The sequence below is a fragment of the Camelus ferus genome, chromosome 1 (assembly GCF_009834535.1).
Source record: "Camelus ferus isolate YT-003-E chromosome 1, BCGSAC_Cfer_1.0, whole genome shotgun sequence".
Taxonomy (NCBI): Eukaryota; Metazoa; Chordata; class Mammalia; order Artiodactyla; family Camelidae; genus Camelus; species Camelus ferus.
In genome coordinates this window covers 113,318,616-113,343,219 of record NC_045696.1, presented here as the reverse complement: position 1 = coordinate 113,343,219, position 24,604 = coordinate 113,318,616, and the positions used below count along the sequence as shown (strand labels likewise).

The window sequence follows — 24,604 nt, the reverse complement described above, 5'->3', positions numbered from 1 at the left end:
TTGAGATAAAAAGATGAATGTAGTCCCTTTGGCTGCAGAAACTTCACTCTTCCCTCCTCATCCCATTTATGTGGCCCCTTCCAAAGAGATAGTCTCCCATTAGCCTTTTACTTCTCGCCCTCCCCCCATACCCCCTTCCTAGGAAAATTTGCTTATTCTAGTAGATGTTAATGAAACAGATGCCTTTACATTCCTGTTTTTCTTCCTTTGGAAGCAGCACGATGAGAGGAGCCGGCAACACTGTGCCTATTCTAGAAAATAATAATTTTTAAAGAAAGAGACAGGAAATTATGTCCGTTATAAGCTTTTTCTTTTTTCTTTTTTAGAATTGTAGCTTATGAGTTTATCTACGCCCGCGATAGTCATAATTACAATTTAATATCTGCATACAAAAGCTATGTAAAAATCCATTTTTTCCCAAATATACAAATTTTCTTTTCGGATAGTTTAAAACATTTTGATCACAGATTTCAATAGAGTTTTAGGCTGAAAAAAATATTTCCAATCTAGCAATATCACTTAACACTGTTTGCAAAACACAAATCTTCCGATGACGATAAATCTTTCCCTGTTCTGTTGTAGTTTTCTGTTTCTCAGGGCATGAAAACACAACGGGGAGAAGGGTGTTTTCTCTGAAGAAAGCCTTGATAACTAATTTAGCTTTGTAATCAAATGAAAAATGCCAATTAGAAAGAACTGAAAGAAAGAAGTGGCATACTGTCAGCTCATTCATGCCCTGATGTCTTCTGTGACAGCAATACACCTGTAATTAAAGTGTCTTCTTTCGTCTTACATTGTGCTCCGTAATTTACATGCGTATTATCCGCATCCTGAGGACAGATTTATATCTGATTGTCTTGTGCATAAGGTGGGTCAGCTTTAACTGTGCAACAGAAAGCCACAGACAGCATTTTACCTGCACGATATTGCTCTGGAAGGCGGCGTTAATTAAGGTAGAAACACACTAGAAATGCACACTTTTTGCATTTGCAAACATTTGTACAGCACAGTAAAAATTCTGTGATAAGGCCAAACCTTTTTTTCCCCCTAGTCTCTTTTTTTTTTTTTTGTGTATGTGTGTTTTTAATGTATTTTTTTTTTTTAAAGATTAAAGTAAAATGTTTCCATTGTAAAAAATACACACCGGGCAAATCCTTACCTGGATAATAAATATCTACATCACAGTACAATAAAATTTCTTCTCTATAAAATTTAAATATGGATTATGGTCTATCACTATCAAAAGAAACACGATGCTAATATTTCCATATTATTAAAATAACAGGAAAAATTACAAGCTTATTTTAGAACCTGATGCCATAGCCACTGGAAAGAGGCAAAGAAATTCAAATGTCTGTGAGCACTGTCCTTTTGAAGAGGAACTGTGACTTGGTTATTCACTGCCATTCAGTTTATGAAAAAGGTTTAGCCTTACAAATGCTGGCTACATTTCAAAAACCGTTAAGACCAATGTCATATCTTATGACTCATGCAGCAAAAGGTCAACGTGACACAAAGGGGTTAGAGTTCCGCAGAATAAAAATGGGTCATGGACAGTGACATGCTTTGAGGGCGTCAGCAGTTCATGGAGGCTGCGTCTGCAGGGGACTTAGTGTCGAAGAGGGAGGGGCCAGGCCTGCCCACCTGTTCACGGAAGGGCAGGGAGCAGGTGATGCCGGAGCAGAGCCGGGCTGGCAGTCCACCTGGATGACTGCACTGCAGGGGGGAGGAGGGGCCACTAGGGCACAGGTGAGGGGCATCACTGGGCTGAGGCATCAACACGGCAAGTGTGTCACTGAAGACCGAGGCTCCTTTGACTAGGAGAAACTCGGAGGCGGCACGTGGTGTTTTGAGCAGAATCATAAAGACGAAAAGATCTTACTTTTTTCACTATTTCTAGAAACACTGCACATCTAATTGAAGAGCAAAGTACACTTGAGGGCCACACACACACACACACACACATACACACACACATACACACACACAAACACACACATACACCACTCATCCCCAAAAGGTAAGTGATTTATAAATAGGAATCCCAGTTGTACGGCGTGTTCTCTTCTGCTAGGATGTCTCCCCACGGTGAGGGGTTTCAGTCAGTCCACGTTTGATTTGAAAGTCTGGACAACATAGGAAAACATATTAAAAAAAAATCCAGAGCAAATCTCTCCTGATCGCGTCTAATTGGATGGAGGCTTGAGATGCATTGAGTACCTCAGTCAGTTCTGGAAGGAATGAGTCACTTTGACCACTGGGGCTGTGATCCTTTCAGTCCTTACAGCCTTTCCTTTCAGCCTGAAGTACTTTTAAGGCTTGTCCTCTTCAGCACGAGATAGCCAGCTTCAACAAGATTTTGAGATCCACAGTTTGCCTGTTTCAGGCACTCATATAAGGAGGCGAGGACCCATACACGCATTCGGGGCTGGCTGGGTCATCAGAGGTCTGCCGTGCCATTTGGCCAGTGGCCAATCATGGTTCATCCCTCAGGCTTTCTGATGCAGCTTTAGACCAGACTCTGTACTCACACTGAATCTGGGGGTGTCCGATTCTGGGGAAATCTCTGTCAAACAAACTGAGCAGCCTCTCCTGGGGAGACTTGCTGCCCGAGGGGTCTCTGAACCTCCAGTGCCCGCCTGCTGGCCTTCCTCTCCTTCTGAGGGAAAATGTGCCCCACAGTGGACAGCTTCTCAGAGTTACCCCGGGGCAGAGATGGTGCTGAAGCACTTGTGTTTCAGAGAGTACTTCTCCAAGGAGAGTCAACAGAGGGAGCTGAGATGTTACCAAAGTGAGGACCTTAAAGAGGCTGCTAGAGAAAACCAACCCCAAAAGAGTCTGTAGATAAGTCAGAGCAGGTTATCTGCCCGTGAACTTCATGCGCACAATTTTAACATCTTCACCTACTTCCTGTCTCTGGTTAGCAAGTTCCATAGCGCCGTTCTTGTGTTCTTTCCCCAGAAGCCAGTATAATTGCTTTAGCACATTAAATAGATACATTTCCTCCCAGGTTATCTCCGGTCACACTTGGCATTTTTTAATGCTGTTCCTCTCCTTTTTCCAAGGCCGCCCTGCCTTCCTCTAAATAACTGATGAGTACTATGTCAACTCCTGATTTTGAATCAATACAGAAATACACTTTCCTTAACTGTAAAGAGGGCGTAATCTCTGTCTAATGTAAAGTCACAAATCTGAATATGAAAGCGACCATCAAAAGGACCTGATTCCACCCTCCTCCTGAAATTGGTACAATATTAAGGATGGGAAAGATTTTGGAGTTCATGACTTACATATTTCAGGTGAAAAAAACCCAAGACTCAAGGTCATAAATCTACCCATTGGCAGCACAAACTAGAACTCAGGCATCCTGACTTCTGGGCCAGTTAGAAAAACAGAATTAATCCATGTGGTTTTTAGGCAAGTTTCACTGATATGGCTTATTTTCCCACATAACTTCCAGGATAAGGCAGTACAAGGCGGGCAGAGGAGCAGTTTATGTCCCCCATGCCAGTGAAGAATGAGATACATTCAATTGCATGGGTTTATTCTTTGCCCATTTTCTGACACTGAAGCGATCAGGGGCACCATCTGCTTTCTGGACACACACCTCTCCAGCGTTTGTCACTGGAGGGGTGGGCTGGGCAGGGAAAGGAAGGTGAGGGAGGGAGGGTTCGTGTGCATGGTCTGCAGGTGTTTTCTGTTGAAGATCTGTCAGGGCAGTGCTGTCAGAGGGACGGAGTGGGTCAGTGGCTGGACCAGTCTTTGTTTAGTGATAGTCAACCCTCAGAGTCAGAGGGAAAAGGGGCCGAGGAAACACCTGTGAGTACAACAAAGAGCCTGGGGGGCTATGACCAGAAGGAAGCCACCTCAGACCATCAGGACGTGAGGAAGCTCTTGCTCTTCGAGCAGTGTCCTTCTGTGCTTCCTTCGCTGTACAACGTAACCGCACTCCTCTCTCCTCAGAATTCCACCAGAACAAGGCTCAGATTTCAGCTGGTTATCTCTCCTGGATTGGACTTAATCCTTAGGGAGATCTGTCATCAGCTCAGCAAAGATGCAATCAGGTTGAAGAACTTCAAAGAGTTCGGGACGTAACGAATCTGGTGTCACCGAACAGTGAGGACATGCTGTAAACAGGTTTGATTTTTGTGGGAATTTTCTCTGAGCCTAACCTGTAAGAAGCCTTCTTGCAGTGTGAGGTAATACTATGTGAATTTTTGGAAACTGTTGAATCGCTGACATTAGTGAAGATGTTGAATTTCGTTGGGCTCACTGGAGGAAACCGTTTTCTTTGCTGGCTTCAGCCAGTCAGACATTGCACATCTTTGAGTCACGCCCTTGTTATGATTTGAATTAAGTCATAGGATTATAAAAATTATAGTGAAAGGACAGCTGATTTGGGGGAAACATATATTCCTATACATTCTAGGTTAGGCTGCTAGGAGAGAAAACAGCATGCTTTTGTACAGAAAAAATATGTTCCGATCTTTCCCTAGGAAGCCGAAAGCCACATTTAACCAAAGGCTGTCTGCGCTGTGCTAACTTGAGCCTTGCAAAAATCAGTATTGGATCAAGATGACCACACTGTCTTGGTTTTAAGTCTTTAGTCTTCTGCCGTGCCATTTTGCTTGCTCGAGTCTCTGACCAGGGACAGATGGGAGCTGGTGATGGCTTGGTGCTGGTGAATTAATGATTGTCCCCACCTGACCTCCACGACTGTAAAACCTTCAAAGCATCCATGTCAAAGGACTGGAGAACAAAATGCAATAGTTACAAGTACCCGCATTCAAGGGGCAATTTCATCCATGTCTACGCCAAGGACTACCTCCCTTTACCCCCAAACAATCCCTCCCAACACAAAGAAATAAAGGAACAAAAAAAAAAAAAGGGCTAGGCAATGGAATGACATGACACCCAGTAGTGCTGTTGGAATTATGAGAATGAGTCGGTCAGTCTAATCCTCAAACACTTCCAAGAACAAGGGGGGGAAGAGTTCCGTGGGGCATTCCACCTTCATGTGCAGGAAGCGGCTGGCGTGGCAGGCTCCGATCATCCGCAGATCTGTCACCTTCATCAGGAGTTTTGGCCAAAAGTGAGTCACGTGGTGTTTTCGGTAATTGATATAGTGTTCAAAGGCCAGCAGGAAACTGTCTTGGTATTTTTCTATTCTCTCAACGCAGGCAAGCCCTGGGCGATCTGAGGGGAAGAAAGAGGATGGATGTCAATTCACAGCTGGAAAGGAGATGGTTTGCCTTGTCCAGTTCAAGCCGTTTGATCTGGGGACTTCCAACTTCTAGGAGTGGGCGTGGATGCAGTACGAACTCTGGGCCGTCAGGGACCCAGATATCAGGGAGTGGTGTAATTTACATGAGGGGGGCAATGCTTTGTTTAGATAAATGTCTCTGGTTTAGACCAATCACCTCCTTGGGTGTGAAGAGCGATGCCTCCCCCCTGCGGGCTAGTAGGAGAAGCCTCACCTAGAGAGCTGGGATTCTCTGCGTCACGTCACGAGGAAGGATTTTGACATGCATTGAAGGGAGGGATGTGAAAAGAGATTGGGAAGGTCCTAGGAGGCCTGGATGCCAAAGGAGGGATGTCAGATGGGAAGAAGCCCCAGTGAAGACAAAGCAGCACAGTCTCCAGTTTGAGTCGTTCACGGGGCTGTAGCTAACCACTCCTTCCCTTCCCTTATGCCTTTGGTTGCTACTGTAGCAGCCTGGTGGTGGTGGTGTCTGAGGAAGTTCAAATGAAAAGAAAAGGGAATGTGAGCCAAGCTAGCATCACCCTGTGCAGGGAAGAGTCACAGTGGGAAGCTGGAGTTAGAGGATACCATGACGAGGTACAGCCTAGAAGATCTTCCCAGGTTTTGGGAGGACCACTGATCATCCCACAACACGTAGGAGAGGACTCGAGGCGGTTTCAAACAAATGATGAAAGGATATCATTAGAGGGCTGGATGGTTGGGGAACACCTAGGCTGCAAACACATGGGTTGAAAAAGTGAGTACAGAGGGAATGTACCTCAACATAATAAAGGCCATGTATGATAAGCCCACAGCTAACATCATATTAAATGGTGAAAAGCTTAAAGCTTTTCTTCTAAGATCAAGGAACAAAGACAAGGATGCCCACTCTTGCCACTTTTGTTCAACATAGCATTGCAAGTCCTACCTAGAACATTTAGGCAAGAAAAGGAAATAAAAGGCATCCAAATTGGAAAGGATAAAGTAAAACTGTCACTATTTGCAGATGACAATTCCAATTGCATCAAGAAGAATAAAATACCTAGGAATAAAGTCAACCAAGGAGGTAAAAGACCTATATACTGAAAACTATAGGACACTGATGGAAGAAAATGAAGAAGACACAATAAGTGGGAAGATATCCCATGCTTCTGGTTGGAAGAAGTAATATTGTTAAAATGTCCGTACTACCCAAAGCAATCTGAAGATTCAATGCAATCCCTATGAAAATTCCAATGGCATTTTTTCACAGAAATAGAATAAACAATCCTAAAATTTGTATGGAACCACAAAAAACCCCAAATAGCCAAAGCAATCTTTAGAAAGAACAAAGCTGGAGGCATCACACTCTCTGATTTCAAACTATATTACACAGCTATAGTAATCAAAACAGTATGGTATTGGCATAAAAACAGACCTATAGATCAATGGAACAGAATAGAGAGCCTAGAAATAAACCCATGCATACATGGTCAGTTTTTTTAAATTCATGACAAAGGAACTAAGAATATACAATAGGGAAAGGACAATCTCTTCAATAAATGGTGTTGGGAAAACTGGGCAACCACAAGCAAAAGAATGAAACTAGCTCCCTATCTCATACCATACACAAAAATAAATTCAAAATGGATTAAAGGCTTGAATATAAGCCCTGAAACCATAAAACTCCTAGAAGAAAACATGGGTAGTAAGCTACTTGACATAAGTCTTGGTGATGAGTTTTTGGATTTGACTCCAAAAGTAAAGGCAACAAAAGCAAAAATAAACAAGTGGGACTACATAAACCTAAAAATCTTCTGCACAGCACAGGGAACCATAAACAGAATGAAAAGGCAACTTACTGAATAAGAGAAGGTATCTGCAAATCATATATCTGATAAGAGGTTAAGGTCCAAAATATAGAAAGAACTGATACAATTGAATAACAACAAAAAATCCAATCAAAAATGGGTTAGGGGATCTGAATAGATATTTTTCCAAAGAAGACATACAAATTGCCAGTAAGGACATGGAAAGGCTCCCAGCGTCACTAATCATCAGGGAACTGCAAATCAAAACCGCAATGAAGTATCACCTCATACCTATTAGAGTGGCTGTTATCAAAAAGGAAAGAAATAACAAGGGAATCCTTGCACACTGTTTTGGGGGATGTAAGCTGGTGTAGCCACTATGGAAAACAGTTCTGGAGGGTCCTCAAAAAAATTAAAATAGAACTACATATGATGGAGCAATTCCACGTCTGGGTATTTATCTGAAGAGAACGAAACCACTAAATTGAAAGCATATGCACACCCATGTTCTTTGAAGCATTATTACAATATACAAGGTATGGAAACAACCTAAGTGTCCACTGATGGATGAATGGATGAAGAAGATGCGATACACACACACACACACACAAACACACACACACACACACACACACACACACACACACACACACACACACACACACAGGCTGGAATACTATTTAGTCGTAAAGGATGAAATCTTGCCATCTGTAACGACATGGATGGACCTTGAGGGCCTTATGCTAAATGAAATAACTGAGACAGAGAAAGACAAATACTGTATGATCTCACTTATATGTGGAATCTAAAAAACGAAACAAAAACCAAATAAAAGCCACCAAGGTCATAGATACAGAGAGCAGACCGGTGGTTGCCAGAGCAGGGTGGGGGGTGGGCAGTGGTTAGGAGGTGGGTGAAATGAGTGAAGGGGGTTAAAAGGTACAGACTTCCAGTTACAAGATAAATAGGTCCTGGGGATGCGATGTACAGCATGGGGACTGTAGTTGATAATACTGTTCTGCATATTTGCAAGTTGCTGAGAGTAAATCTTAAAAGTCCTCATCACAAGAGCAAAGAATACACAACTCTGTATGGGGATGGATGTTAGCTGGACTTATTGTGGTGATCTGTTGGAAATATATACAAACATCGAATCGCTATGTTATACACGTGAAACTAATGCAATGCTAGATGTCACTTATACCTCAATAAAAGATTTTTAAAAAGAAATTTGTAAACCTGGATGAATTCCTCCTACAGCTCCAGGGAGCAGTGCCATCCCCCTGCCCAGTTCTCCTCAGCTTGTGGCTCTGATCCAGTTGACACTTCAAGTGTCCAGTTATTGAAATATCTGTATTCGTGAAACTCTATATGGGGTTCTGCTTAATCTGAAAGGAAAAATCAGGGCTAATGTGTCAATCCACCCTTCTGGGTTTAAACAAAATATCCTATTGTTTGGAATTCCCTGTCCAGTGCAATGTGCAATTTTGTACATTTTAATTTCGTGCTTTTCTTCATATTTGCTGCTGCTGCACTGTGGATTTACTCAACCCCTCTCTCATATACCCGCCCTCTTTCTCTTTGAGCATGCCAGAAGAATTCACCACAGGACCCTGTAACTTTTGATCCAAACAGAAAGTCAACATAGTATTACTCTGGATGTATTCCTTCAAAGAGGAAAAGTAGCCTGGATTTTGTGGCATCAGAACTCTGTCCTTTGATGAGAGGTAAAGATAAGGTGGTTATATGAACGATACAGAGAAAACAAAAGGACATTTTGATGATGCTCACATCGAACTAAACATGTTCACAAAGAAACATTTTAAAGGTCACAGATGGTGTTTAACTCCCTAAGTCAAAATTTCTTAAAGGTGTGTCTTTGGATCATTTCCATTTCACTCTCTGCTGATCACTCAGGACCAAGGCACTTACAGTGGTAACTCCCACAGAAGGCTTTGAAGGGAAGGCCTGAGAGATCGTGTAACTGAGATGCAGAACTGAACAACAGGGCTTAGAAGACGATGCTGAGGAGGTCGGGGCCTCAGAGCTCAGATGTGTAACTATAATTTGCCAAATGTCATGTCCTGTAATATTTTTTCATTAGTCATTAGGGTGGAGAAAATTTTAAAAAGTTAGTAAATATGTCATGTGATGGTCAGGCAGTGACAGTGTCATAAAAATAAGAGAATTGGGAAGAATCATTCAGTTAAGTGTTTGATACTTAGTAAATCAAAATCCATCAGCCTTAAATAGAAGATAATCACAAAAATGGATGCATGGGAAAAACCTTTATTAAATTTTAGCTAAAGGTTCTTGCTGGAGACCTTGCCTGAGATCTGTTCTCTCTTTGTTAAAAGGGGAGGTTAGCAAGTGTTAGAGAGGTGTTAAGGATGGACTAGCACCAAACTGCATCTCTCTCTTTGCCTTACTTGGGAGGAGGTATAACTTGAAAGAAAATTATAAAAGAAATAGCTTTCTCCCCTAGTGTTCATAGCAGCACTAGTTACAATAGCCACGACATGGAAACAACCTAAATGTCCACTAATGATGACTAGATAAAGAAGCTATGGTATATTTATACAATGGAATACTACTCAGCCATAAAAAAGAATGACAGAATGCCATTTGCAGCAAGATGGACGGACTTAGAGGGCATTATTCTAAGTGAAATAAGTCAGACAAAAAAAGACAAATGCTGTATGAATATCACTTATATGTGGAATCTAAAAAATAATACAAATTAATCTATATACAAAACAAAAAGAGACTCACAGACATAGAAAACAAATTTATGGTTACCAAAAGGTGGGGAGGGATAAATTAGGAGTCTGGGATTAGTAGATACTAACTACTATATAGAAAATAGATAAACAACAAGGCCCTATGGTATAGCACAGGGAACTATATTCAATAACTTTTAATAATCTATAATGGAAAAGGATCTGAGAAAGAATATATATGTGTATGTATAACTGAATCACTCTGCTGTATCCCTGAAACTAACAGAACATTGTAAATCAACTATACTTCAATCAGAAAAAGAAAAAGCTTTCTCACTATGTGTTTCAGTGTTACTTAAAACTGCCACTAACATCTCAGCCCCAAAATTACCTTATTGCTCCCTCCAGGAATAGAATTTCCACTTATTTAGTTCCATTTCTTTATTTTGAAGGACACTGAAGCCCAGAGATGCTAGGGGGTTTACTCAAGGTCACACAGGGAGTCCTTAGAAAAGTTCATGTTTTCTTTCTTTAAGAATAATTCTACGGAAGGGCCGAGGGCCCTGGTTTCTCACTGGCTGTCGGCTGAAGACTGCTTTCAACTTCGAGAGGCCACAAGCAGCTCCCTGTCACGTGAGCTTTCCTGACATCAGGCCAGCAAGGAGGGTCCCCGGAGCCAAGTCTGCTTCCAAGAGGGAACCGTGTATAATATAACGTCATGTAATCACTTGGGGTGACCCTGAATTCCCCACATTCTACTGAAGCAAGTCACTGATTCTCAAACACTCAACGTGGGGGTTGGTACACGGGTGTGAACATCAGAAGGGAGGGGGGATGGGAGGGCCAGGCTGGAGCCTTTCCACCACAGGGTGCAAGACGGTTCCTTATTCTATTCTATCTACTTTTGTTTCTGTCTGAGGTTTTCCATAATAAAAAGAATTATTTCCTTTTTAAAAAATCTGCCATAGCTAAATTTTCTGTAGCAAATACATTTCTAGAACGGCTTTAAAACAGAGGAATTCTACTGAGTTAATCAAGAAGCATAACGTTATAAAAGATTCTCCTTGTACTTGTGACTGATATTTTTCCGTGTCTAAGTCAGTCATTCATGCAATGAACAGTTCTCGAAGGCTGCTGAACACTGGCCCGAGTGCTACGTGCAAAACAGGACACATCTCTGTCCCCGGAAACTAACCAGTCCCGAGGGAGAGGTGGGCGAGTTAAGCAGACAGCCATGGTGCAGGATGCCCAGTGCTGAGCACAGCTAGCCTCAGGGTTCTCTGAAAACGCAGGGGATGAGTCTGAAACCATCTCTGTGTCAAGACTGGCTTTCCTTACAGAGTTTGATGTACGCTGCATTCCCTGTTTGCTGTGAGGTGATCCCTGAAGAAAAGGTGTCATCATTATGACCCATTCTTCCCCAGTGGGCATCGGAGGCCGTGATCATGAGCTCCGGCAGGGGAAGATGCCTGCCGGTTCTTTACCCTCCCCCCCACCTAGGGGGGGACTCTGAAATCTGGGCTGGTGCTGGGACTTGTTGGGACCAAGAGAATGTGGCAGAAAGTGATGCTAGGTGACTTAAAACTGGGCCTTAAGGCATCTGCAACTTCTGCGTTTGTGTGCGTGGGACCCTCCTTCCCAGGGCAGAAGTCCAGCTACCGGGCCAGAGGAGAGGCTGCCCGGGGAAAGGCCTGGCACTGCTTTGATGTCTCAGCCCCAAGCCTAGCCACTTGGACGTTCTAAGCCACTAAGGTTTGGGGAGCAGTGCTGTAAAGCTATAACCAACTGGAACTTAAGTGGAGGCTGAGCTGTGAACAAATCCTAGCTCTCACTCACGGCTTCCTCACCCAGAACTTCCACAGAATGGTGGTGGCCGGGGTTGGGGGGGCAGGTAGAGCTCAGTGGTGGAGTGCATGCTTAGCATGCATGAGGTCCTGGGTTCAATCCCCAGTACCGCCTTTAAAAATAAATAAATAAATAAACCCAGTTACCGTCCCCCTCAAAAAATTAATAAAGGAAAAAAAGAAAACTACACCGAAAAAAAAAATTATTTCAAAAAAAAAAAAAAAAAAAGGAAACCAAGGAAGGATTCTAAAAAAGAATGGTGGGGTCACTCCTACCCGTATCCTGTGCACACAAAACCGGAAGGGGGCAGGGTTGGCCACTGCCCCAACGCAGGCCGGGCAGTGGCTGTGGAAGGTGGACCGTTTCATGGGGACTATGGGGACCTCAATGTGGCTCTTCTGGTTCCTTCCCGCCAAACTGGGAGACTGCAAGAGCAACACACACCAGACAGCCTCCTTCAGGTCCCCGGCCCCTGGCAGACCCCCACTCGCTTGCTGGGGGAGCATGAGACATGATTCTGAAGGTGAAGGGGGATGGAAACTCACCAAGTGAGTCGAGTCAGCACCAGACAAGCCAGAGCTCTTCCGATGCCCGGGACTGAGTCCGGGCACACTCACCTGAAGACATCAGCAGCACTGCCTGAAGGAGGGCGACTTCCGTGTCATCCAGGTTGAAAGAAGACAGCGACATGCCCAGGTCGAAGATGGCATCAGACACCACCCCAAGACCCCCGTTCTTCAGCTGGCCCCGCGTCACGGCCATCTCCCCGTTCAAGGTTAGAGTCTCACTCTCCGGGTCGTAGCGCACAGCAGCGCGAAGGGACATGATCTCCATGCAGCAGCCTTTGAGGAGGATGATCTGGTCTTCACATGGCAGCTGAAAAGAAGCGGCCACATCAGCAAAGAGCAAGTGGACAGACAGATGACAGTGGGGAAGAGCACGTGGATGTTAGCAGCGACAGTAAGTGGTTCACCCCCCGTGATCAGCACCAGTCCTGCGCTCCGTGAGCCATGGCCTTTCCCTTCCTACTTGGCTGCAGACTTTCAACAACCATTCTTCATACTCCAAGTTGGTCGGAATCTTCACCGACCTGTATAACCGTCACATGTGAGACAGTGCTAACAATCCCTAACTCTGGGGGTTTCCATTCTAACACCCACTGAGACCTGCTTGCACTGAGCACCATTTTTGTCTTGTAGCTCTAGGAGGCACAGCGGACTCGGCTGTTTAGCTGGCAACTCTGCTGCTCTGTTTTCTGCAGCAAGTTGGCCCCTTGAGTCTCCTAAAAGGCACAGACGGGGTGTCCCCACCGGCACTGGTGATCCAGTCAATGGGATGATATACAAGAAATACTTTGAAAACAAACGCTGCACGGATCTGTGAAATCATTTTCCCTATGGGGGAGGCTCTGAGCAGAGGACCATGGTGTCCCTCAACCAGAGGGGTGCTACAGGAGCCATCGTGGGAGTTACCTGACCAGTCCTGGGTGGGGCTGGGTCAAGCTCTTGTGCTTACAAGACCCAGGAATGCACTGCCTGCAAGCTCCTCCCTGGGGGAATGGTGGGGTGGGGGGAAGGGGACACTAATATTTCCCATGTGTATGTTTCTTGGAGATGTGGGGAGGGGTCCACTGCCTCAGTGGAATCCTAAAAGCATCCTGCCCTGAAAAAAAAAGGCACAGAACCAGAAGGTTGCTTACAGATGCATGTGTCCCAGGGGGCCCAGAGATGTCACAGCTTTGCTCAAGGTCCCCCAAGGAGTTGAAGGCAGAGGTGAGAACAGAATTCAGGCCTCCTGGCTCCTAGAGTTATGTTCTTCTTGGTACCTCAGGCACCAGAATGACTCTACCCACTGGATCTTTCTGCCAGTGTTGTAATCTCAGTTTAAACTCATTTGATTGTCCTGTTAATTAGGATTTGTGATAATGAGATAACATTATGATAAACAAAACTTTGTGAAGAGAAATAAAAAAAAAAACAGAGTTTGATTTTCTGGAGGAGGGAGAATGTTTAATTAAATGCCATTATCAAAACAGTTTGAAAGGCTACTAGTTAACGGATGTTTCTGATGAACTGGGCATCGTGCTAAGATTTACATGCATCAACTTATTTAATCTTTACAGTAATGCAATGAGGTCAATATCCCAATTCCAAATGTATTGACAGGTGTGGAAATCCAGGCACTGCGAGGCTGAGCGGCAGGCTAGGGGGTCCCGTGCGTGTTGGTGGGTGAGGTGAGGGTCGGAAGCTAGGTGTGCAGAATCCACAGCCAAGAGAAGAGGGGGGCTTGCTCTTTGAAGGGCTTTGGGTGTAAGTTCCCATAAACAACGAATATGTAATGACACATCATTTCTATCTCTTCATTAAAGCAGGTACAAATACTTTTTTGGGAAATATTCTTGACAACACTCGACTAGTTCCATTTAGGTTGCTATGTAAGCCTGAAAGTAAGACTACTGAATGACCTTTAGAATATGGGCTATTGGGTAGGGAGGATATAGCTGGTATAGCTTAGTGGTAGACAGGATGCCTAGCATGCATGAGGTCCTGGGTTCAATTCCCAGTACCGCCATTAAATAAATAAATAAATAAATAAATAAACCCACCCCCCACATCAAAATAAGTTAAAAAAATTAAAATATGGACTATTTCATATTTTTTACTAAAATAAACCTAATTACCTCTCCCCCCAAAAAAGTTAATAAAACAATTAAAATATGAGCTATTTCATATTTTTTACTAATTCAACCTACCCACCTTACTGTTTAATTTCAAGTTGCTTAGCTTTTTCTATAGAATAGAAGTCATTTCGTATTTAGTTCTGGAATCCATTCCTGTAAATTCTCTCCTACTCATTAAAAAAAAAAATGACTATTTGCTTTTCTTTAGGTTTGAATTTGTACTCCTCAATTACATCCTTGGGTTCCTGGCCCGGGGTCTGGTAGGAGATAGGAGAGCAGTGCTTGGCTGGGTCGTCTCCAGGCAGAATGGGGACTTGGCTGAAGTGGGCAGAGGCGGGCGTTACTGCCCGGGCGGTGGTCCTGTCCGCAGCCCAAAAGCCCCACCAAGGGCTTGCTTAGCACCCGTTGCCAGCCCCGCCCTCTGAGTCTCTGCATTCTCCACGTTCCTGGGTGATGCCCACGTACCTGGTTCAGGGACCTCACTCTTAAGAACCACTGTTATCGAACCGCAAAGAATAATTACTAATCAGATAAAACCACTGATCTATTTTTTTAGCCATCACAAATGATGCAAACTTTGGCAGGCCCCTTCTTTGTAGCCAAGTCTGATTATAGATGAAGTGGAAGTTTTCCTTTGAAAATTTATTAATTCTTGATTAGTTCAAATTTAAATAAAAGCAGAAAAAGGATTAGTCAAGGATGGCTAATGGTTTGAAAACCAGGCCAGATGCCTTTTCTTTTAAGAGGGGTTTGTAGGATCCTGGTGAGATTTGTTTCGCGCTTGTGGGCAAATAATGTTTTAGCCACCTGCCAAAATGCTTCCATCGTGGTTATGCTCCAAGAAGGGTCTGCTTGGTGGAGAGGCGGGGGGGCCTCCCACAGGCTCTGCCTGCCTCCTGGGAGCGTGTCTCTCAGCTTGATTGGCAGGGATGACAGTGCCCTGAACTCTAGACGTGACCTTATGTGTGTTTTTGGTGGCTTTGCCAGTAATGATTTTAGATCTTTCGAAGCCCTTGGTTGGTAGGTTGGCGTGGATGTGAGCAGAAAATTACTGGGAGTGCAATTTGAACAGCAGGTGCATCAAACTGCCTCTGGAAAGAGACTTCTGGTTCCTGAGACCGCCTGGGATCTCCAGCCCATGCCACAGTTCATCTTCCTCTTTGGGGTTCCAAAGACAGTGTCAAAAGGCTGAACGTCCTCAGGAGGCCACAAACATCAGAAATATATGTATCTCTGCTGTCAAAGTAGCCATCCTTTCCCCACCCCTGCCAATTTGGAGATAACAGAATATCAGGGCTGAAAGAGAGATGGAATCATGACTTCGAAGCAGGCTTAAATCCCTGAGGGAAACATGAAGGGAGGCGCTTGCCACAACCCAAGCCTAAAAACCCCACGTGGAGCCCTCGCCCTTGTCAGGGACATGGCTGCCCTGGGTGTTTGTTGCTGGTGGGGGCGATGGCTTCTTTTCCTTCTTTAACTGACCTATCTCTCCGTGGCTGCTTTCCATGAGCTTTACATTTTCGATGGGTGTTCAAAGGGGAACACATGAGTTGATACGCTAGCTGAGTTGTTGGCGTAGCAAACTCAGAGGAGTTTCTTTTCAGACACTAGGGACTGAGAGATGAGGACTCAGCCCAGGGGGAGAGGACCAAGAACTGTCCAGAAAAACAAACTCAACCCAATGCACAGAAACGCAAGATGACACCCGCGGTGAGAGGAAACCGGTGTCCTCAGCACAGACGAGCTGTGCACAACTTCTAGAGGGCCCCAAATTTGGCAACACGTATCAAAAGCCTTAAAAGGTGTATACGCCTCGGTCCTTAAATTCTACTTCTAGGATCTGCCCTAAGAAATAGTTTTTTGAACAGGGCCTAGGTACCAGGATGCTCACTGCAGAATATTTATATTAGTGAAAAACTGGAAATGAGCCAAAGATCCTGTGAAAGCAGGTAACCTAGGTGATGGGGCAGCGATCCTTTGGAATACTATGTGGTCATTACACATTGTTTTGTGAGCGAATACTTAAATGACATGTTCTACAGTTGAGGGTAGAAAGTTCGGGGCTGCAGGCTGCACTCTTTCTTTAACTTGGTGCTGATTAGGTGGGTGTGTTGTCTGCGCCCTTATGATATGCGCTCCTGACTCTTTAATAAAAAATTTTACAAAGTAGTTTCACAAGTAGAAAATTCATTATGGCACAAACCATGTGATGTATTTCATATACGTGTGTGCATATATGTGTGTATACACATGTATGTATCTGAAAAGAGAAAACTGACTCTGAAACGTGAGCATTGTATCTCCTGGTGGTGCTGTCGTGAATCATTACCTTTATGGTGCTGGATCAACCTCCAATGAATATGTATTATTTCTGTAATATCCTCCAAAACTTTAATAAATGTTAATTTAAAAAGAGACAGTCAAAGGCATGGGAAAGTCTACACCAAAGACAGATGCAAGTCCAAATTCCTTCTCTAGGACTCACCAGCCCCTCTAGGGTGGGATGTGAGCGGTCCCCACGGCAGGGATGCTGGCTGGGACACGTGGTACCGGGCCTCCGGCACAGTGGAGCCGGGGGTAAGGAGGAGGCACACAGTCTCTCTCAGAGAGGTCTGGGGGTCAGCTACCCACATCCTGAAGCCCTCTGCTCTTTCCCTCCAGGTATGGCTTCTGTGGAGGCTCAGGAATGGCCACGAGAAGGGTCCCCATTGGGGCCTGGGGTCTCTCAGTACCCAGCTGGGCTCCCATTACTGCAAATTCAGACACATGTGAACTGGAGGCCGAGGTAGGATGGGATCATTCCAGGGGAGGACACCTAGCTTCTTTCTGGGTGAGACCAGATTCACTCATCACGCAGGCAGCCTACGTAGGGGGCTCACAGTCATATGTGGCCCTGTCTGTTTGGTGTCTGCCTGGGTCGTCTTGGGCGTATGACGAGCAGGAGATTGGCAAGAGATTTCTCAAAGGGGAAAAATTCTCCAGATAACATAACCAACCCCATTTGACTGAAAAAAGGAAGGTTAGAGGCAGGATGGTAAGGGAATAGATGAAATAAAATTTCATCTAGCAATAAAATAGATGAAGCTAAAATGTATGGAACACCTACGACCCAGGCACTGTCCACATACGATCCCACTGAAGCCTCTCAAAAGCTCTAAGAGGTAGACATCACAATGACTCCCATTTTAAAGATGAGATAATCAAGGTCTGAAGGCATGTGACAATTCAGCGAGGACCCTGCCCATGCAGCTGACCCCAGAACCTGTGCGCTCAGCCCCTACAGGGTAGGACTAAAGTTAGGGATGGCGTGTCCCCAGGGGAAAGTCTCTGAGCTCTGGTAGAGGGAGGCGCTTCAGGGTGCCCTGAAGATGGGACAAGAAAGGGTGCGCTTATAAGAAAAGAGAGGCGTCAAGTACATTTGAAGATCTTTGCTCTAGGAGGGTCACTTCACTCATTCTTGAGGGTGAAGAAACAAGCACACAGCCATCTTGCTGGGATACGCCATGGAAAGAATGGAGACTGAGATTCAAACCGTGGCCCCACTCTTGAATAAGTGAACTTACTCTCTTTGATTTTAATTTTCCCCATTTGTAAAATGGGGTTAATTAAAGCTACCCTGCTGATGTTGTGCTAAGGACTGGATTTAAGGTGGCAGACTTGAGCACAGTATGCTGAATGAATGGAGGTTTGGCTGTCAAGTGTTCTGTACCTGGAGTCAGGTGGTGGCTAGGCTCTTCACCGACCTCACGTGGACAAGCTACATGAACGACGACTGAATAGAGGTGGGGAAATACACACGCAACCATGCATTTTCATTTTGTACCGACCTTGCCTTCACATGACTAAGTCCCTCCTAATTAGTATTAACTTACAAATAGTCCTCAGTATTCCTGGAAATCGATGGAACTATAAAATGAAAAATAATGAAGAAGGAAAAGCAATCTCCTCACCTCACAAAACATAGGCAACTTTTTGGCAAAATCCACCACTCTGGTAATTGCTGGTGTGATGATTTTTGTAAAATGGCTGAAGGCTTCCAAGTCGACCTTTCCACCTTCTGGGGCGTTTACTATTGGTGCTTGTCCAATGTCTTCCGGCTGAGGAGGGGAAACAAGGAAGATTTAAATGAAGAGGCTGAAGGGATCTTTATTTATCATCCTTCTCACGTGGCAGAAAATCTCTTCTGAACTGACGTACTACACAGTTTCCGCATTGTTTCTTAACAGACCGAAGTGTTCTGTTAATAACACTGCATTAACAGTGTCACATCCTTGGAGTTCTCTTGGCAAAAATACATGTCTTGGCTGTTGCTTTAATTGGCCCCCAGTGATAATGTTCACAGGATTGTTGCTGCAGAAATTGAGAGAGAGAGGGAGAGAGGGAGGGAGGGCGGGAGGGCAGGGGGGTAGATACAATAGGAATTTGGGTTCTGCTTCTGAATGCACAAAGGTGGCATCCATTCTGAGGGTTCTGGGGGGCATTCTCAGAGCCCTGCACACTCGGTGGGCGTCCTTGCATGCGAGGTGGGCACCGTGTGGGCGGTGATGGGGAGCCCTGGCAAACAGCGCCTTGGGGATTCACTCTTGCTTTTGATTCATTTTGCTTGGCTCGAAGTTCCTGTCTGCCCCACAGACTCCAGTTGGAGGAGGGCTCGCAGGCTGGGGAGGCTCCCTGCTACAGGCTCCCTGCAGGAACGGACAGGTGTGCACTTGGCAAGCCCGAGCGCAGAGTGGGGAGTTTGCCAGTATTACTTCTCTGCGCTCACCTGCCCAACCATCCATCGCCTTGCTGCTCAAAGGGTGGCGTAGCAGCGTGGGTGTCGACTGGGGACTTGTTAGAAGTGCAGAGTCCCAGCCCCCTCCCCAGACCTCACGGTGCCGACCCATCACGCCAGCAAGGCCCCCCAGAGACCACCTGGTGTTCAGTGACCACCACAGTGTGGCCTCTCTCATGCATCTCCTGTGGTCACCATTGCTTCCTGCCAGGAACAATGCTCTCAGCCGCCCCTTCTTGTCCTTGTGATGATGATAACCACCATTTATCTGCAGCCTGCACGGGGGCCAGCCCCTCCGAGCTTGTGCATTGCCCTAGGTGGTTCTCACCACATCCCCAACTGGCAGATGAGCAAAGAGCACTCAGGGAGGTTAAGGATGGTCCCCTGAGGCCAGGGTTGATTCTTAGTCCACCAAGAAGTTGTGAATAGGATCAAAGGAATTGGAGACTGCCTGACAGTGGCCACCTTTGCCGAGAGCCACCATGGACAGACAGACACAAGGTGCCTGGGGTGGGAGGCACGGGAAGGTGGGTGGAGAGGGCAGGAGGAGTTGGCTCTGGGAGCCGACGAGCAAGGCTGACCCCTCACCTGCAGGGTGGCCAGTGAGGGCACCTCCTGCTACAAGACTGTGACCTACCACCGAGGTCCCCAAACTTCACTGCGCATCAGAATTACCCCAGGCTTTCTGATTTAGTAGGTCTCTGTCAGAGAATCTGGGTCTCCAATAACCTCCCAGGATGTGCCGATGCTGCTGGTCCGAGCCCACACTTGGCAAGTCACCAGGCTAGCAGTAACCACGTCCAGCCCAGAGGAATCCAGTTCCCATTTTTCTTCCCCCATCTCCCCTGTGGCTGCTCACGTCTAATTTTCAGCACAAAGAAAAGCAAGGATGAGTCTTTCACACTCCTGGTGCCAGGGCACCAGGGTCAACCAGAGCAGCCCAGGCCCTCCCTCCAAAGGTGTGGGAGGACTTGTGGTCACAGCCTGGGGGAAGATTTTTAAATTGATTACATAACAAAGTCTGGCAACATTGACCTTTTTTTGGATTATCCGGGAGGTTCTTCTGTTTATTTTATTTTACTTTTTTAATTGTTTGTTTTGGGACCAGTGAGTGGATGGGAAAGAAAGCTGGTTTCTGTCTGTGTTTTCATAATCAATGACATTTTGGGGCAACTGTTGGCTTAGCCAACCCATGGGAGGCTACTGCTCTGCTGGTCCTCAGGATGCAGACGGGACTGATGGAATAATCACACGGACAACTTCCTCTCCCTTCCCTTCTCCCAACCCTGTCCTTCTCACGTAGATGGGGCTTGGGGGAAAGGCACCTCATTTCCTCCTTTGGGCAATGCAGCTCCCTACATTCTTCAGACTTCCTTGCTGGTCTTTCTAATTCCTCCCCCCGCAAAATGAGGTCCCTCTCACCCACCTTGTCCACTTGATAACTCTTTTATGAAGATCAACTGATAAAAGAACAAGGTCACCCCCTCGCTGCCCCTAACCACCACCCTCACCAAAGGCCACCACAGTGATGAATTTAGTGCGATCAGTAAGCTTTGCCTACTTTTGAACTGCCTTTAAACAAAATCAAACACTTAAAAAACAAACAAAAAGAACATGGTCACACATTAAAAAAGGTAAGGATGTAGGGAGAACTTTTTAAAAAATAAACATAAAATAAAAACATTTTAATAACAGTTTTGGTCTGGTTGAATCCAAACATTTTCTCATTGAACACTGATAGATCTAATCTGGTTGTATTGAATGGTATTCAGTGTCCTTTGAAATGTCTTTGGCTTCATACTGATGTTAATAATTTCCATTTAATCTGTGAGTCTGTGGGGTATTTGAATCACCATCTGTGATACTTCTAAAGGGTTGAAAAACAGGAGGGAAATTGTATAAGGAAATATGACCATTTTCTTTAAAATTAAATGCCCAAATGTAACAACCTCACAAGCTTCTCTGTTGACAAATAAATATCAGGGTAGGAAAAAAAATTTACTTTTAAGCCTTTAGGTGTTTAATGGAAAATATAATTGCTAGAAGTAAAATTATATTCAAAGTAAAAGTCTTCTATTGTATCATTAATGTTTATATCCATAACAGATCTTAGATGCTAGGAAAAAATACATATGAACTGACACAAGTTAACGCATCAGGTATTAGAAATAAAAGTTGAGCAATGCAACCTTGTTTGTGACATCCCTGAAGATTTTTCACCCAGAAGGACAACACATTACTTGCTAAAAATAGTTGGAAGATATTAAAAATAGAGAACAAATATTTGGCATCAGTTGAACCCATTGGCTATCTTCTCAAAGCTGGTAGCCCAGTGATCCACTGCATGAACACAACTGCTCATACACACATGTATGTGTGTGTGCTCACTCCATCAGACTTGCGCACTAAGCATGGGTCTCTGGTCTGGGGACTCACCAGTGGAGACTGTGGGGAGGCTTGCTTTTTACCCCTGCGGCTCAGACTGCCTGGGCTTCTGGCTGGGTCGTGTGCCCGAATGGACCTCCAGAGACGGCCCCCCCCAGCTCTTCACCTCTTGCACTTTTCCATCTCTGGGCTGCCATCCATCCTGACTTGTTTTCTTCAAAGCCCCCACTTCTGTCTCATCTCTGCCAATTCCAAATCCCACCCAATTCCAATTCTGTCCTCTCCTCGAAGCCTTCTCTGACGGCCTCAGTGTGAAGTGATGTCTGTCTCATTTGAATACACATGGCGGCCCATGTAACCACTCATCTGGCATTCAGGCACTTACTAATATTACTTTTGTTGTAGTCCTGTAGGTGCACATCTAAGTCAGGAACTTCTCAAGGTGGAGGAACATGCCTCAGGTATCTTCGCCTCCTGTGTAGAGGGCATTGGGCCAAACGGGGTCCCCGATGGGCTGGATGCGGGGTGAGGGTGGAGGACTGAGCGAGTGAGTAGATGTCTGTCTATGCATGTACTCAACCAATATTCGTTGAGCAACTACTGCCGGGTCAGGCTTTGCTCTAGGTGCTGAGGTTTCAGCAATGAATGATGTATCCTCAAGGAACGTTCATGTCAGGAAGGAAGACAACAGATAAGGAGACTACTCTTTGGAAGACTTTAAGTTTGTGATGAGACTGGAGGTGGACATAATAATACGTGGGGCTCAGGAGACAAGGTGGTCGGCCAAGGCCCCTTTAAGAAGTGATGTGTGAGCTTTAGCTCGAAGGATGTCAAGAGGGCAGGCTTCTGCAGGTGCAGAGGACATTTAAGGCAGAGGGAAAACCCAGTGCAAAGTCCCCAGGCCAGAAAGGAGGCTCACGTGGTTAGGCCCAGAGATGGCATGAGATGAAGGATGGGAGGGCCAGGGCCCCATAGTGATGGGCCTTTGTGGTCCATGGAGAGGCAATGGGCACGTTTTAGATGCGACAGGGCACCACTGATGGGCTTTAGACAGGGACGCAGCATGAGATCTACGCTTTATTTTTACTACATGGAGAAGGGATGTGGGAGCCAAAGGGAGAGACAGGTGAACAGCAGCAGTGGTTTGGGCAGGAGCTGGGGTGGGTGGACTACAGGGGCGGTCATCGAGATGGAGAAAAGTGGGACTTTGAGACACATCTAGGGAGCCAAGGACAGAGATTTCTGATGGACTGGATGTGGGGTGAGGGACAATAAGGAATCCAACATGTCTCCTCTGGGGCTGTGGAGGGGATGCAGGCAGACGTACAGAAGGAGAGATTCAGGGGCGTGTGCAGGTGTGGGCTTCAACCCTAGCTCGGCTCGAGAGGAGGGTGTGGTGACACAAATTGAGAACTGGCTTTCTGCTTTGACTGTTTCAGCAGAATGGTTCAATGTGAGTAGGAAACGCTGCTGCCAGCTGACCTGTGCACGTGGCTGCCTCAGAGCTGAGGGCTTCTTGGCTTGAACCTGTAGCTCTGTGGCCCAGGCGAGGGGAGGGGGCCAGAGGGACTCTTCCTCTGAGTGATCACAGGGTGTCTCCCTGCACCTTTGTAATGGTGGACAAATGGCGATTCAAGGTCCCTGGGATATAAGGTGGTCCTTCTCCTGGGATGAGCAGGGGCAGGACGGTGAGGGTGGTGGTGGCAGGGATGAGGCACACAGTAACCCTGTATGAAGTTGCCAAGCCCTTACATCTGTTACTTTTATATCACTGGTCAGGGCATAAAGGCAACTGAGCCTTAGGGCGGGGAAGTAACTTACCCAAAGTCACGTAATTAAACAGCAACAGAGGCAAGCAGTGCACTCAGGCTGTCTGGTTCCAACGTCTATCACATAACGACCAGACTATGCTGCCTTCTCCTCCCGTAACTGCAATCATCCTGGGCGACAGAAGCCTTCCTGACTTGGCTGCACCTGTCTGGTGACCTGGCCACGCAGACCACACGTGGCCGCGGAGGCAGAGAGGGCGGGGCCTTACCAGGAACTTCCGCTTCTGCTTCCAGTGGCTGCCCTGGGCGTTGGTGGCCACGTGGGCCTCGGTCACGGTCTTGATGAGCTCCCACTCCTGGTCGGTGGGCTCGGGCTTGTGCCCGATGGACCTCTGCAGCTCCTCCCGCCGCCTCTTCTCCCGGTTCTCCTCGATCAGCTTCCTCTTGGCCAGACGCTTGCTGTCGTCCAGGACCACTGCGGGCGGAGGGGGACACAGAACCGACACTCCCCAGACACCTGGCAGACCTGCGGGAGCCTCGGGCGGGACCGCCGGTGCGCAGACGGCGCAGGGGGTCCGCGGGGGCATCGCACGGGGCCGTCTCCTCCCTCGGCAGCAAAACTGCCATCGACCCCAGCGCCACCACACTCCCAATGCCTAGCCTGCTCTCCAGAACAAAGCTTGGTGTTGGGGGGACTTGGAACTGGGCATCCTAGCTCCATAGAGGGTGACCCTAAGTAAGAACGAAGCAGAGACAGGCAAAGCCCACCTTTCCACAGGTTCACAGGTTCACAGGTGGGTCTGTCTAGCCAGTCATCTGAATTCGCTCTTATGGTTTCTGTTCCTCCCCTAGGCCCCACAAATGATTCTCAGTAAGAAGAACTTCAGGTTAAAGAAAAGTTCTGCAGCAAGAAACCGGAGGCAGAGGATCCCTTCCTCAGAGGAGAAAGGAGTTTAACTCTTTATTAGTTTCCTGAAGGTAGAGTGGAGTCTGGCCTCAAGCCTTATGGGCACTCACTTTGCATTTCTCTCTACCTGGTCAACCTTTCAAGGTGATTAAAGAGCCCAGGCTATGGAACTGAGAAAAACCTGTGTTTGAATCCTGATACTACCTCATTCTAGCTGTGTGACCTCTGGCAAGTTACGCAGGCTCTCTGAGCTTTCATTTCTTCCTGTAGAAAATGGGATCAATAATACCTACTTCACAGGGTCTCAGTGCGAAAATGCACTCACTCCACATGATCAGGGAACAGAGCCATGACTTTTATCATTTACACAAAAGGGAAATAAGAAAGGCAGGTGACAAGAAACCTGTACTTCTGTGCTTAATTTCCAAAATGAAACTCTTCTGCCAGACTCTCAGTAGCTCTCAGTGGCATGGACTCAGGTTTTACACTACA

At 46.0% G+C, this 24,604-nt stretch overlaps 1 protein-coding gene across 1 annotated transcript in view; it reads right to left on the bottom strand.

The window, feature by feature from the left end:
• Positions 1–293: 293 nt before the first annotated feature.
• Positions 294–24,604, bottom strand: part of THRB (thyroid hormone receptor beta) — a 381,609-nt gene continuing 357,298 nt past the window's right edge. Inside the window, 4 exon segments of the mRNA XM_032488494.1 lie at positions 294–5,196; positions 12,215–12,473; positions 18,228–18,374; positions 23,475–23,680. Coding sequence (XP_032344385.1) covers positions 4,955–5,196; positions 12,215–12,473; positions 18,228–18,374; positions 23,475–23,680 — 854 coding nt within the window. The 3' untranslated portion in view covers positions 294–4,954.